General features: G+C 39.8%; 3 protein-coding genes across 3 annotated transcripts in view; 2 read left to right on the top strand and 1 right to left on the bottom strand.

Annotated features, from left to right (window-relative positions):
* Positions 1–1,794: 1,794 nt before the first annotated feature.
* Positions 1,795–4,860, top strand: LOC145490085 (major facilitator superfamily domain-containing protein 6-like protein B). The gene has a single exon (XM_081469191.1). The coding sequence runs from the start codon at positions 1,961–1,963 to the stop codon at positions 3,743–3,745; it is 1,785 nt and encodes a 594-aa protein (XP_081325317.1). The 5' UTR covers positions 1,795–1,960; the 3' UTR covers positions 3,746–4,860.
* A 3,577-nt stretch (positions 4,861–8,437) lies between these two features.
* Positions 8,438–14,714, top strand: part of LOC145491439 (uncharacterized) — a 172,901-nt gene continuing 166,624 nt past the window's right edge. Inside the window, exon 1 of the mRNA XM_081470630.1 lies at positions 8,438–8,449. The gene's annotated coding sequence lies outside the window, so the exon portion shown is untranslated. The remainder of the gene's footprint in view (positions 8,450–14,714) is intronic.
* Positions 10,375–11,898, bottom strand: LOC145490369 (uncharacterized). The gene has a single exon (XM_081469493.1). The coding sequence runs from the start codon at positions 11,890–11,892 to the stop codon at positions 10,942–10,944; it is 951 nt and encodes a 316-aa protein (XP_081325619.1). The 5' UTR covers positions 11,893–11,898; the 3' UTR covers positions 10,375–10,941.

Genomic DNA, 14,714 nt, shown 5'->3' with positions numbered 1-14,714 from the left:
ACACTGTAGCTGCACAAGAGGTGTTTCATGTAAAAAATACGAATCATTTTCCATGATAAAAATGATAATGAAGATGAAAATGAGTCTCTTTGGTAAAAAAAAAATCAAGTTATCCAACAGAATCTATGACCTTCCTCAAACCAAGAGATCATAATCAATCTCTCGCTCAAACCGATTTATAGAGCGCTCTACTACTAAGCTGCAGGGGCTGTGAGAGGTAGGCCATTTTTCGTCTTTTGGAGAGGTTTTCATACGAGTAGATGCCTAGAAGAAAAAGCAAAGCCGTGAAAAATTCTCGTCAACGGCTCGAGCGTTTACAGCAGTTTTGCGCTCTTCCAAATCCTCACGAGTGTTTTCTTAACTCTGAAGAGAAAAATTTACCAAGGCACCATTTTTTTGTTTCTTACACGAAATAAAAATTCCAACCAAATTTCTATGTTTCCATAGAGTGATAGAAAATGGGTTCCACTGATCACCGCCCGCGAAGAACCTTGATAGTTGTGTAATTAAAATTCAAATCAACAAGGAGCAAGTAATTAAAATTTGGAGATTTCAACCCGTTGCTAAGTACACTGATTATCCCTCACAGTTATTTCATGATTTCGTTTCCAGTTTTAAAGTCGACCAAAACTTCAACAATTATAATATAATTTTGACGCAAAAAATATATATATTATTGTCATCTCAGGATACAGAGTACCTCCTCAAAGTAAAAGACAAATTACAGTTATTTACTATTAGGCCTGCCATGTATATTTTATAACAGATTGTTGAAAGCATGGCCAAGCCGAGTTTTCAACAATTATCTTCGCTCAAATGATACCCCCTGGAAGACCGAATAGCCAATGTGATGGCTATCGTATACTCCGATACGGTCAACCTCTTAGCTCTACTAAGCGACGTTCGCTAACAATTTGATAAAAACCTTAGCAGGACAAAAACAAATTGTGGTTAGGTTTCCATTAAAGCATTGTATCTGGTGACATGTTTGCCCTGCCGTGTGGCACGAAATTTTTTGCGGGAGTTTAATTTTGGAGATCGGCGAGGGTTTTTTTGGTATTTTGCGAGCACTAATTTTCGCAATTGTGAAAGACTGGTTTTTCTTGCTGGGTAATATTGATTTTTACGATTTTCAGGAAGTCACGTTTAATCAAAATTGCAATATTTTCTTTTTCTTTTTTATTAAACTACATGCAATCGACAAGTGAAACAACCTGTAGAAATGCAAAACATTGTAATCAGTGTTAATCTATATTTCAAGTACATCGTGCCGTAGTATGGCTGTTTGTTCTAGTAATGGAACAGCAAACACTGCAGTACCACTTGATGCATATCCCTCGAATTTTGTTTCTGAACGAAAGAGACGTTTTGAATAAATGGCACCAAGATTCATCACCTGGAGAGTGGCTAAGAGAACTGGCAAAAATAGAGTCAGGTGGAGGTCCATGGTTGACGCCCTATTCTCCCCAGCAGGAGCGAAGATGACTTGAATAAATTAAATTCAAGATTCTTCATGTCATCTCCTGACTACATTTACTCAATTTTCTCTATGTAATGTTTGCATGTATAATTTTGCCAGTGAAATAATTTTTTGCAGAGAAAATTTTTGCGGCAAATTTTCTTTTTGGGAATTTATTTTGCGGATCGTGGAAAAAACCGCAAAAAACGCAAAAATTAGAACCCACACATTAGTGCCACACGGTACTTTAAAATAGAAGTCGTTCCGGTCACAAAAGACGTACGTACACATTGCGAGCCTATGTGAAGGCCCGCGCGCGTTGACTGGGAGCTAGCCACGTTTCATGAAATTCAAATGAGCATTCACGCGCCGGGCGCCACGTTTCAGTGAATTTTCCGCAATTCCGCGATCAGCTGAGCGATGTTGTAAACAAAATATTTAAATTACATTTAAAGAGGACGATCTTAGAATGGCTTCCTAGCTTCTGAAATTACTTATAAAATGGAAGTCCAAGGATTACACCGTACGAAGTTACCTCTGATCAACCGTTCGCTACTGCCAACAAAGCTACTCAACCTGTTCTTGTCGGCGGGCGAAACGAACTTGCTGCCGTTTTTGCCCATGTACTATCGTTTTATTGGACTGACAGCCTTTCAAACCGGTATTTTAGGATGCGCGAGACATTTGGTATCCTTTTGGGCTTCCCCTTTGCTGCGGATTCTAGCGGAAAAGACCAACAGGAGGAAGTTCCTTTTTCTCGCGTTACTATTGGCTGCTGTGATTTCCAACATTTCTCTTGGACTAACAAACACAGTTGTGTCCACAAAACAATTTCGGGCCTACAACTGCGAGAAGATTGCATTTAGTCACAGTATTTCGAGAGTCAATGGATCAAACTTTAGTCAACTAAATGCATCAACAACATCAGAAGAAATTGCCACAACAGGTGCATCGACTGTTACAATACTCTCGAATGGACCATCATTGGGAAATTTCACGCAATTAACTGACAATCATTCCACGATCAACAAAACCAGTAACTTGTCTGACACTGGAATGAGGAACTTTGATCAGACGAGCAACAGTTCTAATGGAACTTTATATTTGATCAATTCGACGCTTCTGACCCAAAGCGTTAATAATTCACTAAGCACCATAGAATCTCTATACGATAACTTCACCGATTTTGAAGTTCAAAGTAAATGGTACCGGCTGTACGGGTTCCAAATGGATCATACCTTTAAAATTCTACTGACCTTGGTTTTTCTCTCCGAAGTTTTCTCATCTTCTGCGAAAGGAATCAGCAGAAGCATATTTTGCGACATTTTGCGACAGAACAAAGGGTCCCGTTCAGGAACCCATGTTTGGACTACTATTGGCGCTGTGCTTGGGGGTGGGGTGTTAATTATGGCCATAGGCTATCATCACTGTGATTTTGGCTTAAAGAATAGTTTCTACTTACATTTTTACAGTTTTGCAATTTTTGGAGCTCTGTCCTTTGTTCTTGGGGCAGTTTTGAAGGAACCTGAGCAGAAGTCACTCTTGGTTCTGAGGTTTGGAAAAACCTTGGCATATCTGTGTTGCGATGTAAACATGATATGTTTTCTTGCTGTACTTCTAGTGCTTGGCATGGCTGAGTCCCTCATGTACAACTTTATGATGTGGTATCTACAAGACATCGGAGCATCAATTATCGTTATGGGGGTCATTGTGACCACAACTGCATTTTCTGAAATTCCGATGCTGTGCATCTCAAAACACTTGATCCACTGCTTTGGTCATCACTGGGTGATATTTGTGTCCCTCTTCTGTTATGGAGGCCGTTTCCTATATTTTTCATACTTTAAAAGCCCTTTGCTTATAATTCCCATAGAGCTTCTTCGTGGGCTTTCATATACAACAGTTCAATCTGCATGTGGATCATATGCAGCCTCTGTGTCCCTCCATGGAACAGAAAAGACCTTAAAAGTGATTTTCTCTACAGTTTACTATGGTTTCGGTATGGGTATAGGTGGCATTGCCGTTGCACTTTTATATCAGATTTATGGACCCACAGTTGTTTTTCGCTGTGCAGCTGGGGTGTGTGGTGTATATGCGTTGGTGTTTGCGCTGCTTCAGTGTATTTTAGTGCTACCTGATGGAGACAGAACTGGTGGGAAGGTAATGGAATACCAAAAGATAAATTTGGATGGAGAGAGAGGAGACTTAACTTTTCAGCAAGATTGGCTGATGGAAGCCCTTCAAGCAGAAGAGGATGGGGAAGATGAGACCCACTTTATGAAATGAGTGACTGATGACTTGATTTATAATTAGTGCATGGTTAATTAAACAAAGAAAGGTTAAGAAGAAACATGCAATGTGTGGCAATGTTGAAGATAGAAATTTGTTGCCTTTATCTGGACAGCAAAAATGATTAGTAACAAAAACAGTTTACATAATGCTGTTTACCTTTCTAAAAACTCTCTTTGTTTTAATAGCAAAACATGTACAGTATATACAGACGGGGCATGAAACCTAACCAGGTTCAATCCTTATTTTTTGAAAGCTGATTAGTGCAACTAATCCAGGATTTTACATCTAAGTTCATGTAGAGATTTTGAAGCTACTTTTTAGCTGACAGTTTTGATTGTGGTGGGTTAAAATATGAAACTTAAACAAAAAAATTAAAACTGACAGACTTTTTCAGGGTTTGTAAAAATTCAGTTCAACAAATACCTTGCAAAATCCTGGTTGGTGTGAATCGGTTTTCAACCAACCATTATGCTTAATAAATCATAACTCACTTGATTTGGTTATCCTGTCTTCATAAAAAGAGAGCTGCTTTAATTTTTGTCTGAAATCACAACAGCATGGACAAGAAATGAGTTTGTGTGCCACCAATATTGAATTGGGCCTCTAAAAGACAGATGATTGGATGACATAATTGGCTAGTGAGCTGGCTGCCTGGTAACAAAGTGGCAATGAATTAATTTGATACAATTTTCTGTTCTGAATTTTAAATAAGTTACCATAAATAATTTTTAATATCAGCTTTGAGAACATGGTGTTCCACTCATTGTACTGGCAAACAGTGCTATTTAACAATTACATTATGAGCTCAAGATTTCTATGAGGTGATAGTTGATGAGGCCAAAGGTAGAATTCCAACTGAAATTACTTCACTGAAATAAGTTTCCAATATTATTTCTCGATGTATTATTAAACTTTGCACCATAGAAAGATTGATGATTGCATTTTTGTGCACGCGAGCATCATTTTTTTCAATAATTTCCAGTTTTTTAAAGTCAAGAAAACATAAATATCCTTCTTTAAGTCTTCTCCGGAATTTAATGTTCCATTTGCATCAAAATGTTGCTCCAAAACATTGGAAAAACAAAATAAAACAATACCATTCCATAGACGACCACTCAGCCAATCAAATTGCAGCATTTGCATTAGTGTTCAAGTAGAATTCAACTAAATTATCGCTTTGATGCTGTCACCACATTGCACTTGAAAATGAATTCATAACATAATGTTCAGGGGAAATTTGATGTTCTTCTCCCTTGGGAATCAAGAAGAAACAGACCAACACAAGAAGTTTACAATGTTACCTGTATTTAAGCAAAGCTTACAACTCTATCAAGGAAAGAGGACCCAAGACTTCAGTTCATATACCCTTGAAGGATTCATTGTTATCATTGAGAAAAAGTTATTTGGATGCACCTTTTACAGGAAACCAATATCCTATTAATATAATTTAATGATGACTCATCTGCAATGGGTGTGCATCTCATTTCACATATTTTGTACAATCAGTCAATATCACTTTCAGTTTAGCTCCACCAAATGTAAATACATGTGTTGAAAGGGAGGGAGGGAGGGAACTAGGTTATACAATAAAGGCCAATGGCAAAAGTATTCTTCTACATAGTGAGATTTTATATTTAACCTTACTGGCAATGTAACAGTTGCAGTTTCTCTGGCAACAAGGTGCACAGTCAAATTACAAATTTAAATTATTCTAAGTTATCTTAATATAATGAATTAAATTAACACACAGGAGTGAGGTTCGAGGTCAAATGCAACTTTTATCAGTTGGGTGCTGCATGTAAAAGCTATCTTCATGAACAAATTAAATAGGGATTTTGACAAATATTATGTAAAAGGTCTATGAGGAATAAATAAAAGTGTTTCTGAGACAGCTGATGAAAGTGGATTAAATTGATAATAACTCTCAATATTTTGCCACTACTACTCTAACTGGTTATAGAAATATTACTTGGGAAATCAAGAATCTGTGAATATATCATTAGGTAAACTCTGCATACGAGCCAAGTGGCCCATCATCAGGCCGGAGCTTTTCCCGGTCCTGTAGCATGAAGTGACTGGAAGTATTTCTACTCCCACCTGGATGGGATGCTAGCCCATCACAGGGTTACCCCCAGCATTAAATGGGTGGAGAGAGGCACCGTGAGAGTACAGTGTCTTGCCCAAGAGCACAACACAATGTCCCCAGCCAGGGCTTGAACCCGGACCAGTCAATCCAGAGACAAGCGCACTAACCATGAGGCCCTGCACCTCCCTGCATGAGTACATCATTAGCCTGATGTAAACATGTGAATGATCAAGATGAGAGAACTCAAAAGTTTGTGTCAACACCAGGGGTTTCATTAACGGCCAGGCACTGAGCAAACTGACAAGCTGTGAGGATGATTTTGCCCAACTGGTTTGACCATCTAGTGGAAAGTGTTTATAAAGAAGTTCAGTTCAAATAGTTTTGCATGCATGCATGCATGCCCACCTGTGAAAACCAGTTTCCCTCCTGCTAGAAACGTTAATGAAACCCCTGGTCAACACATGGAATTTAATAAGTTTGCATCAGTTTTAATGCATTTATACAGAGCAGCAGTTAACTGGTATTTTAGAAAACTGATTAAAAATGGTAACAGGACATTGCGTCATCCAACGCAGTCTGTAATTATACTTGTGATTAACAAATAGGACTCCCACTTCCCGATTGTCTGATTTTTTTGATCACTTGTATGCTTACAGTCCCCACTCAGTCCTATTACCATTATGAATTGTGACATGGAATTATTGCCATGCATGCTTCATTGGCCTTATGAAAAACACCTACCCATGGATCTTGTCAGATCATGTAACAATTGAACATGCAACCTGAAAATTCGATAAATGGGAGGGTCAGTGAAACTTCTGCCCCACTTTTGGCTCTAAGCAGTATGTAAAGCCTTTGCAGTGATAAATATGTGACTTATTACAGGCCTGTGGTTGTCTCCAGTTTTTACAGCTAACTAAGCAGCTGGGAGTATTGTAACTAACCCCTGGATGAGTAATTCCATCACAGGTTACCAATTATTCAATTAACACCCTTGTTCCAATAAGCACTCTAACATAATTAAACGTCACTATTTTAACAAGATCTCAAGCACCTCAGCCATTAATGTGTAATGGACGGATGTTGTTTACAAAATGGAGATGTGTCCTCGTTCTTTCAAAGTTTCAGAGGGACAGTTTGAAGCAGTACTGAACAATTCATTAAAATTCCTCAGAAGACAAAAAGAGGGACTTCCACTGTTACAGGCCTAAAAGCTTGAAATTTGAAGGAATTTCAGTTATAATAATTCTACTAGAAAAATTGGGTTATTAGCTCTTGCTTAACCTGATTGAGGTGATAGGTTATATCAGCTTTTGACCTAATCAACTGTCACCTCATAGAAATCTCAGGCTCGGAAATTTTATAATCTCTTCTGTTTAAATAGGAATTCAGTCATACTTTTATTTTAACACGTCGGGGTAGGTATTCCCTTGGATAGGGGGGGGGGGTGTCACAGGGTCACTAAAACTATGAATTGGTTATTGAAGACCCAAAATATAGGATTTAATGCTACCCTATTTAAGACAGAATTTCTTGCTTTGTGACCTGGTTTAATTAGCAACAAGATTGCCTTTAGCTTAATATTGGATCAATAGCGTTTCTCACATTCACTCCTCACTCACTGCTTGAAAAGAGCCAGTTTTCATTCTCTGTTGTTTTGAATATTATAACTGCCCTTTCTCAGAAGAAACTTGTTCAGAGTTAACTTTAAATTAACTTAAATAATTTAAAATATACATTTTATTATAATCCATCAAATATTTTCACTCACAGGCAATTGGTGTAAATATGTCATGTGACTGGATATTCCCCAACTAAAACTGGGGAATATCTCTCAGATATTCCCCAATTTTCAAAATTGCGAATGTTGCAAAAAATATTACAAGGATAATAAACACAATAGCCTCCATTTGGCACAAGAATATGCTCCGATATTTGTCCTCAGACATTATCTGTTCCTCAAAGCTCACAGTTTTTCTCAAGTTACCCTCTCAGAAAACTGTTCGCTTCTTGGAACAGATAATGACCACGGACAAAATAATATCCGAACATATTTCCTCACCAAATGGAGGCTATTCATTGTTTATATATAACTGCAATTGGGCTACTTTTCTAGTACAACCTTCCAGGGGGAACTCCCTAGAGTGGCCTATAGGGTAAGGGGTTGGACCTCAGGGTGGAGCCGCTCGATTTAAAACTTTCTAGAGTACCCCCCACCCCTCCCTGGGCTAAGATATAACAATTGTCCAACCAAAATCTGGTTTCTCATCTGCACTTTCTTAATATATGATGTCTGCACATCAGATCTTTTTCCCAAATCATGATAGGCAAAAAATTTATCACCCCTACCCCGACAAAATCAAATAAAATCGCAAATTTTACTCTCCATGACTCCCCAAACCAGTTCCCTGCCACAACGTCGCCGATCACCGTGAATCAGAATGAGACAGGCTGCTTTGTTCAGCACTCCGCTCCGCTCTACACCCTGTCTTCAATCTGTTCTGGGCTCTTAAGGGGACGTTAAGGTAAGATAAAGTGCTTCTGACTTGATACTAGCCAAAGAAAACTGCAAGTGACTGAGATCCTGGTTCTAATATGGTAAATCACGGCAGGTTTCTTTCACAGGTCACTGGCCACAGGTCACAGGTCACAGGTCACAGGTCACCAAAAATATGTTAAAACGTCATAAAATGCATACAAGTACGTCCCAAGTGTAACTGTAACAGCTCTTTTCTGAAAAAAAGAGAAAGCCAAGACTTATTTCTGTTGAAAACATAAATTGTTTGTAGCCTTTCAATATAATATGAAAACGAAAGAGACTTACACTGATCCGTGAATTATGCATTTACTTACGCGTGATTTGTGAACCAACGACTTTTGCGGGAATAACTGTTCACTTTTTTTTTTGGACATTTTAGCGTCATTGAAGCTCGTAAACTACACCAAACTAGATGTAAAACCTGCCCATTCCACGCGCTTGCGGCTGGAGGACTGAGAACTAACCACAGCGACAGTGAACCAGGACGGCCTAGAATCTAGTCTGTCATTATGTGTCACACACGGCATTTCGATGCATCAAACTGGAGGGTTCTGTATGTTTTGCGAAACGTGGATAGAATTTGTATTTTTATGTGACACATGACTTAGCCTTTGCATTTTTACGTGAAAAGTGATTGCTTCTTTTTTTTCTGTGAACGTGAAGCTGTTTTCGAATTTTTTGTGATGCGTGAAAGGGCCAATTACTTATGCGCGAAATTGTTTTCAGAAGAGGTATAGGGGACCCTCTTGTTTCTGTTTAGTACATACTGGTTGTAAAGATTTCAAAAAAAGATGGAAATAAAACAGTTCAATTTGCTATCATAATGAATTATCATATTACGATAAAATATATGTAACACTACATGTCTGAAAGTTACATTTCAACCCATTTATTTATTTATTTATTTATTTATTAAGCTTCGGCCTACTATTACACATAAAGAAAAAGAAAAAGAAGAGGAAGCAAAAAAAAAAAAAAAACAGACAGCAAAACAAAACAAAATGGCCAGGGGAGCCGCTACAGCTTAGCCAATTACAGCGGCCCCCTTAGATATAATTAAGAGACAAAATTATACAATATATATAAATCTAAATCTAGTATAGGGAGCTTAAAAGCAGCAATGCGATGGGCGCGTTAAGGTCTTAGCGGTATTGCACTTTGGGCAAATTGTCCGCCACGTCCTTATATCTTCTTGATCAAAAATATCTACAGCATTTGTATAATATTTTAGTAACGATCTCTTAAAAGCAAGGGGTGTTTGATTGTGTTCCTTAAGACTTTCAGGCAAAACGTTCCAGATTCTAGCACATCGGACAAAAAACGAGCGTTGATAGGAAAGAGTACGGCATTTCTTAGGTATATAAGTGACAGAGCTATTGCTAGAATATCTTGTTATTCTGACCGGTTGCCTAGCAGCCGGTAGAGCATCACTATTTACATATATTAAATTATTTACAGCTTTGTAAAAGAAAACAATGTCCAAATACTCGTGCCAGAAGGATAGTGGAATTAAGTTGGTCATCAGAAGCCTGGTCTTGTATGGAACGTCACAGCGAAAAGGGAGCCTCAGGATGTACTTTGTCCCGCGTCGCTGAACAGCTTCCACTTGCTTCAGCAGGCCTACTGCCTGGGGAGACCATACTTGGGAGGCGTAGCCGAGTTGGCCACGGACGATAGACAGGAACAATGTTCGGCGTGTCCTCATAGATTGTATACTCTTCGACGCCCGCCGGACAAAGCCAGGAAGCTTATTTGCTTTGGTGCATTGCTCATAGATTTGCTTTTCCCAGGAAAGGTCGCTCGAGACCCACACACCAAGATCCTTTTCAGATTCACAGGTTTCTAAGACAGCGCCATTGATTGAACACTGGAATGCCTGTGGACTTTTTTTCTAGCTATTCGCTGGCATTTACACTTTTTCTTGTTGAATAAAAGACCGGATGATTCGGACCAGTCAACCAGACTGTTGAGATCTGCTTGCAATGCAGCACAGTCAGTGGCAGAGTTGATCGTTCTGAGAACTTTAGTGTCATCTGCATAGCATGCGGCTGTAGAAGACGAAACAGTGTCAGGGAGGTCGTTAACAAATAGCAAGAACAGCATCGGGCCTAGCAAGGACCCTTGAGGTACACCGGAAGTGACTGATAGCTGTTCAGATGTGGCGCCAAGGACTGTCACACGTTGTTTGCGATCATGTAAGTATGATTTGAACCAATCGTGCAGCGAGCCTGCGATTCCAAATTGGCAAAGCTTATCAAGCAATTTGGCATGATCGACTTTGTCAAACGCCTTACTCATATCGAGATAAATAACGTCCGTCTGCCTCCCAGCGTCGAGCTGCGCCCCTATGTAGTCAAGAACGCTGGTTAGTTGAGTAACGCAGGACCTGCCAGCTAAGAAGCCATGTTGGAAGAGGCTTATCTTGTGATGTAAGTGATCTTTCAGTCCCGCTAATACACAGCGCTCAAGCACCTTTGAGATAACAGGGAGAAGGGAGATTGGGCGATAGTTCTCAACGAGCTCACGTTTCCCTGTCTTGAAGATTGGGACCAAGTTTGCGAGCTTTCAGTCTGAAGGAACCACTCCTAGCCGCAGGGATTTGTTGAACAGCTTCGTGAGAGATGGTGCGATCTGTTCAGCGGTTTCTTTTAATAGACGGGAAGGGATTCCGTCAGGACCCGTTGCCTTATTTACATCCAACTGCCTTAAATAGGCCAAAACCTCTGTGACTGAGATCTGTAAGTCAACAAATAGGGGCCCATCTAAAGGCGATGGCCGTGCTGGATGCCCCCGGACCTCTGAAGGAACAGAGAATACAGACGCGAAGTACGAGTTGAACAAATCTGCAATCCGTCTAGGCGTTGACGCTAAACTACCCGGTCCATTCAGGTCACAAGATGACGTAAACTCTGGAAAGCTGCGTGATTTGTTGGTGAGTCTGAATATAGACCAAAAGCGTTTAGGTCTGCGTGCTAGGTCAGAGTCCAGAGATCCAAAGTAATGCTCTCGGCTTTCTTGGATCAGGGCCTTCGCTTTTTTTCGCAGCTCTTTGTATTTTTGATGCTGTTGCTCGTTTGCCGTCGATTTTCTTAGCTTCAGCCGGGCTGTCTCTTTTTTCCGTAAAATATGGATGATTTCCCCAGTGATCCAAGGAGGGGTGTTCCTGCCTTTAATTTTCTTAGTTGGAATATAGTCTGATACGGCACTCATAAATGCATCCTTCCATTCAGTCCAGTCAAGATTGATGTTTCCACTGTCCCGTACAAGGTTGCATAAATTGATAGATTCGAGCGCACGCCTTAGTCCTTCAAAGTCCCCTTTCCGATAATCGTATACCATTCTATTCACTTTATGCTGAGCCTTCGCGGAAGCGCGAAACTCAAAACACACCACACCATGGTCGGTAAAAACGCCGGATTCTTGCGGGCTCAACACTTCGCGCACGTGAACGTGATCAGGCACGCTTGTGATAACGAGGTCTAAGACCTTATCGCCACGGGTAGGAATGGAATTCATTTGCGTCAAAAAGTGACCATTAATTTGCATTCATTTCGTACATATACCACCCCTAGAAATCAGTTTCCATTAAAATTATACAGTAAAACATTTTTAGTTAGGGTTTGCTGCATGGAAACATCAATAAAGCTCTTGGGAATCTCGGGTAATTGTTACATCGCGAGTTTTACTGAGTACTTTTTGATTGTGACCTGTGACCTGTGACCTGTGACCTGTGACCTGTGACCTGTGACCTGTGACCTGTGACCTGTGACCTGTGAAAGAGACCTGCCGGGTAAATCGCTATATTCGAGAATATGAACTCATTTGCAACTTAACAGCAGGTTTTTAAATTGATCTACGTCGTTTGGACAAGCTTCTTAGTTTTCCGATTTTCGTATTTCAGCGAAAATACTGGTGAGGCCAACCCTAGATTCAACCTCGTGCACAACTCGCTTCAGAACTCAAGCTTCCAAAACACCATATCTTGTGCTTCCTTATTTAGGTGTTCGAAGCGAAGTTTTTAAACGCCGTCTAAAATCTTGTGCTAATAAATATTTTGGTTTAGTCAATCTTAGGTTGATTTTTCAGAACACTTGCCGAGTTAAGTCCTTTCTTCCTTACAAAGATCGTTTAAATCGCTCGCAAAAATCTAAAGTCGTATACAAAGCCAGCTGCTGGGATTGTGACGCTTTCTATATCGGCAGAACAAAGCGACGACTGCATGACAGAAAGGTCGAGCATTTTAAAGCCCTGACGCAAGTAGGTCACGCTTCCGCTGTTGCTGATCACGCAATCTCCACCGGCCATAACATCAAATGGGACCATTTCGAGGTCTTAGCTAGTGGACGATGTGATTTACATTGTAAAATAAAAGAAACATTGTTTATACGAGACTTAAAACCAACACTTAATGACAATGCTAGCAGTGAAAAGCTGTCACTTTATTAGCTGTCACCTTTTGTTTTCGATATTGTTTAGTTACTTACCAGTACCTCGCTTTGTATTTTTAAGTTTTAAATCTTTCGTTTTTTTGTGACCGCCACTTCTGAAGATGCGTGCTGTAGCATGCGAAACGTCAAGAAAATTTTAGATTGTTGTTCCAAACCATGCGTAGTTCATGTGTTATGTTGCCGCTGTTTGCATTTTATTTCTTGTTAAAATGTGCAAGGATTTAAGCCAAAGAACAACAGACATCCAGAATGCTACAATGAAATCACACCTACAAAAAAGAAATTGTCCAAATTACTCGCATTCAACACAAGATATAATGGTTTATGCCAAGAGCTCATAGTTATGTCGAAAATCTCGGAGAGATCTTTCGCAAAGCGCGTAAAGCGAAAGACATGCCGACTCTATGTGGCGCGCGCGTCTCAAATTTTAAGTAACTGGGCACTTTTATTCTCGTTCTGCCAGTCTAATCACACACAGGGAGCCCTTACATACGTTTAGAACATGAATAAAAGATGAACCTACCTTTATCGCGCGTGTTTTGTGTTTTGGGCGGGCATTTTAAATTTTTAACACGCGCGCGGTGTGCTAGTGCGAGGTCTGGAACCGAAATTACGGAAAATCGCTCGGAGCCTACCTCCGAGAATTTGCGAATTTTCCCGCCCCGTCCCAGGCTTCCGTGCCCGGGCACATTGAAAACATGACGGACTTGCCTTGATATTGAGCTCTGTCAGTTGAAAAATGGCTCTAGCTCACCAACGAGCACGGGCACCCCAAGTTTTTTTCCAGTCATTGTAGACAACTAATCATAAGCTTTGCGTGAGAAAAGACTGATCTAATTTCTATTGCTGAAAATCGAATAAATAAGAAAAATAGCAGATACACTGTGCTCTTTCCTATTTTGCAGTCGGTAACCACGTCAAGAAATTTGCTTCAAATTTTTAATCAAGGATTTAACTTTCTGCTTGAATCAAACTTAAAATGTTTATTTGTGTCCGACACAATGTATTGACTGTAGTTTAATGCGTGTTCTTATGAGTCTGGGTTTACAAAGATTTTACAATTACTGGGAATGGAACGTTTGGCCAATAAATGCCACGTTGCTCTTCAGGACTGCAGCTTATTCGAAGGCATTTCTGATGTCATTTACAGCACTTATTCAGTGGATACGCTTATGAGTTGAGTGCGAAAGTCTAAAAGGTGCAAGGTGCTACATACCTCAGAAACGCACATCTTAAAAATACAACGCGTTCACAAGAGTTCTACACAATCTGCCACTTTTTATTTCTGATTTTTTTTTTCTAGAGCAAGTTGTATTTCCAGCTGTTAGCCTTCTATATTAGCATAGAAGAGCCAACTTGTATTTGGATTTGCTAGTAAACCGTTACCATTATTTTATTTATTGTTATTATCTCAGATGTATAGCATAAATATATAGATTTAGGCCAGCCTAAAAGCGTAGCTCCTGGGCCGGGTTGTTCAAAGCCCGATTAAGCTAACCCAGAAAAAGGTAGAATTTTGATTTGAGTTTTGTAACTTTGCAGTGAGGTTTTCTGTATATTGTTTGGCCTTCTGTTTTGAGTTCTAATAATCACCATATACGCAAAACAAAACAGCAAAAAACATTTGCATAGAAGAAAAAGTTATAATTCGGTTAACTTTTAATCCTGGGTTAGCGTAAACCGGCTTCCGAACAATCCTGCCCTGTTTCCAACAAGCTAACCTAATATGAGCCCGCGATCCAATCGATAACCAGATCCTGGTCAGCGGTCAACTTAAAAAACACGTGACCTCGAGGAGCTGTAAACTTGAGCCCGCGATATGGTCACGCTATACTGGTCAGCGGATACCTTGTTTTGACAGGTGTCAATTGATCATAACATAGATGTCCA

The sequence above is a fragment of the Orbicella franksi genome, chromosome 6 (assembly GCF_964199315.1).
Source record: "Orbicella franksi chromosome 6, jaOrbFran1.1, whole genome shotgun sequence".
Lineage (NCBI taxonomy): Eukaryota > Metazoa > Cnidaria > Anthozoa > Scleractinia > Merulinidae > Orbicella > Orbicella franksi.
Note: the sequence above shows the minus strand (reverse complement) of the source record. Positions and strands in the feature narration are given on the sequence as shown.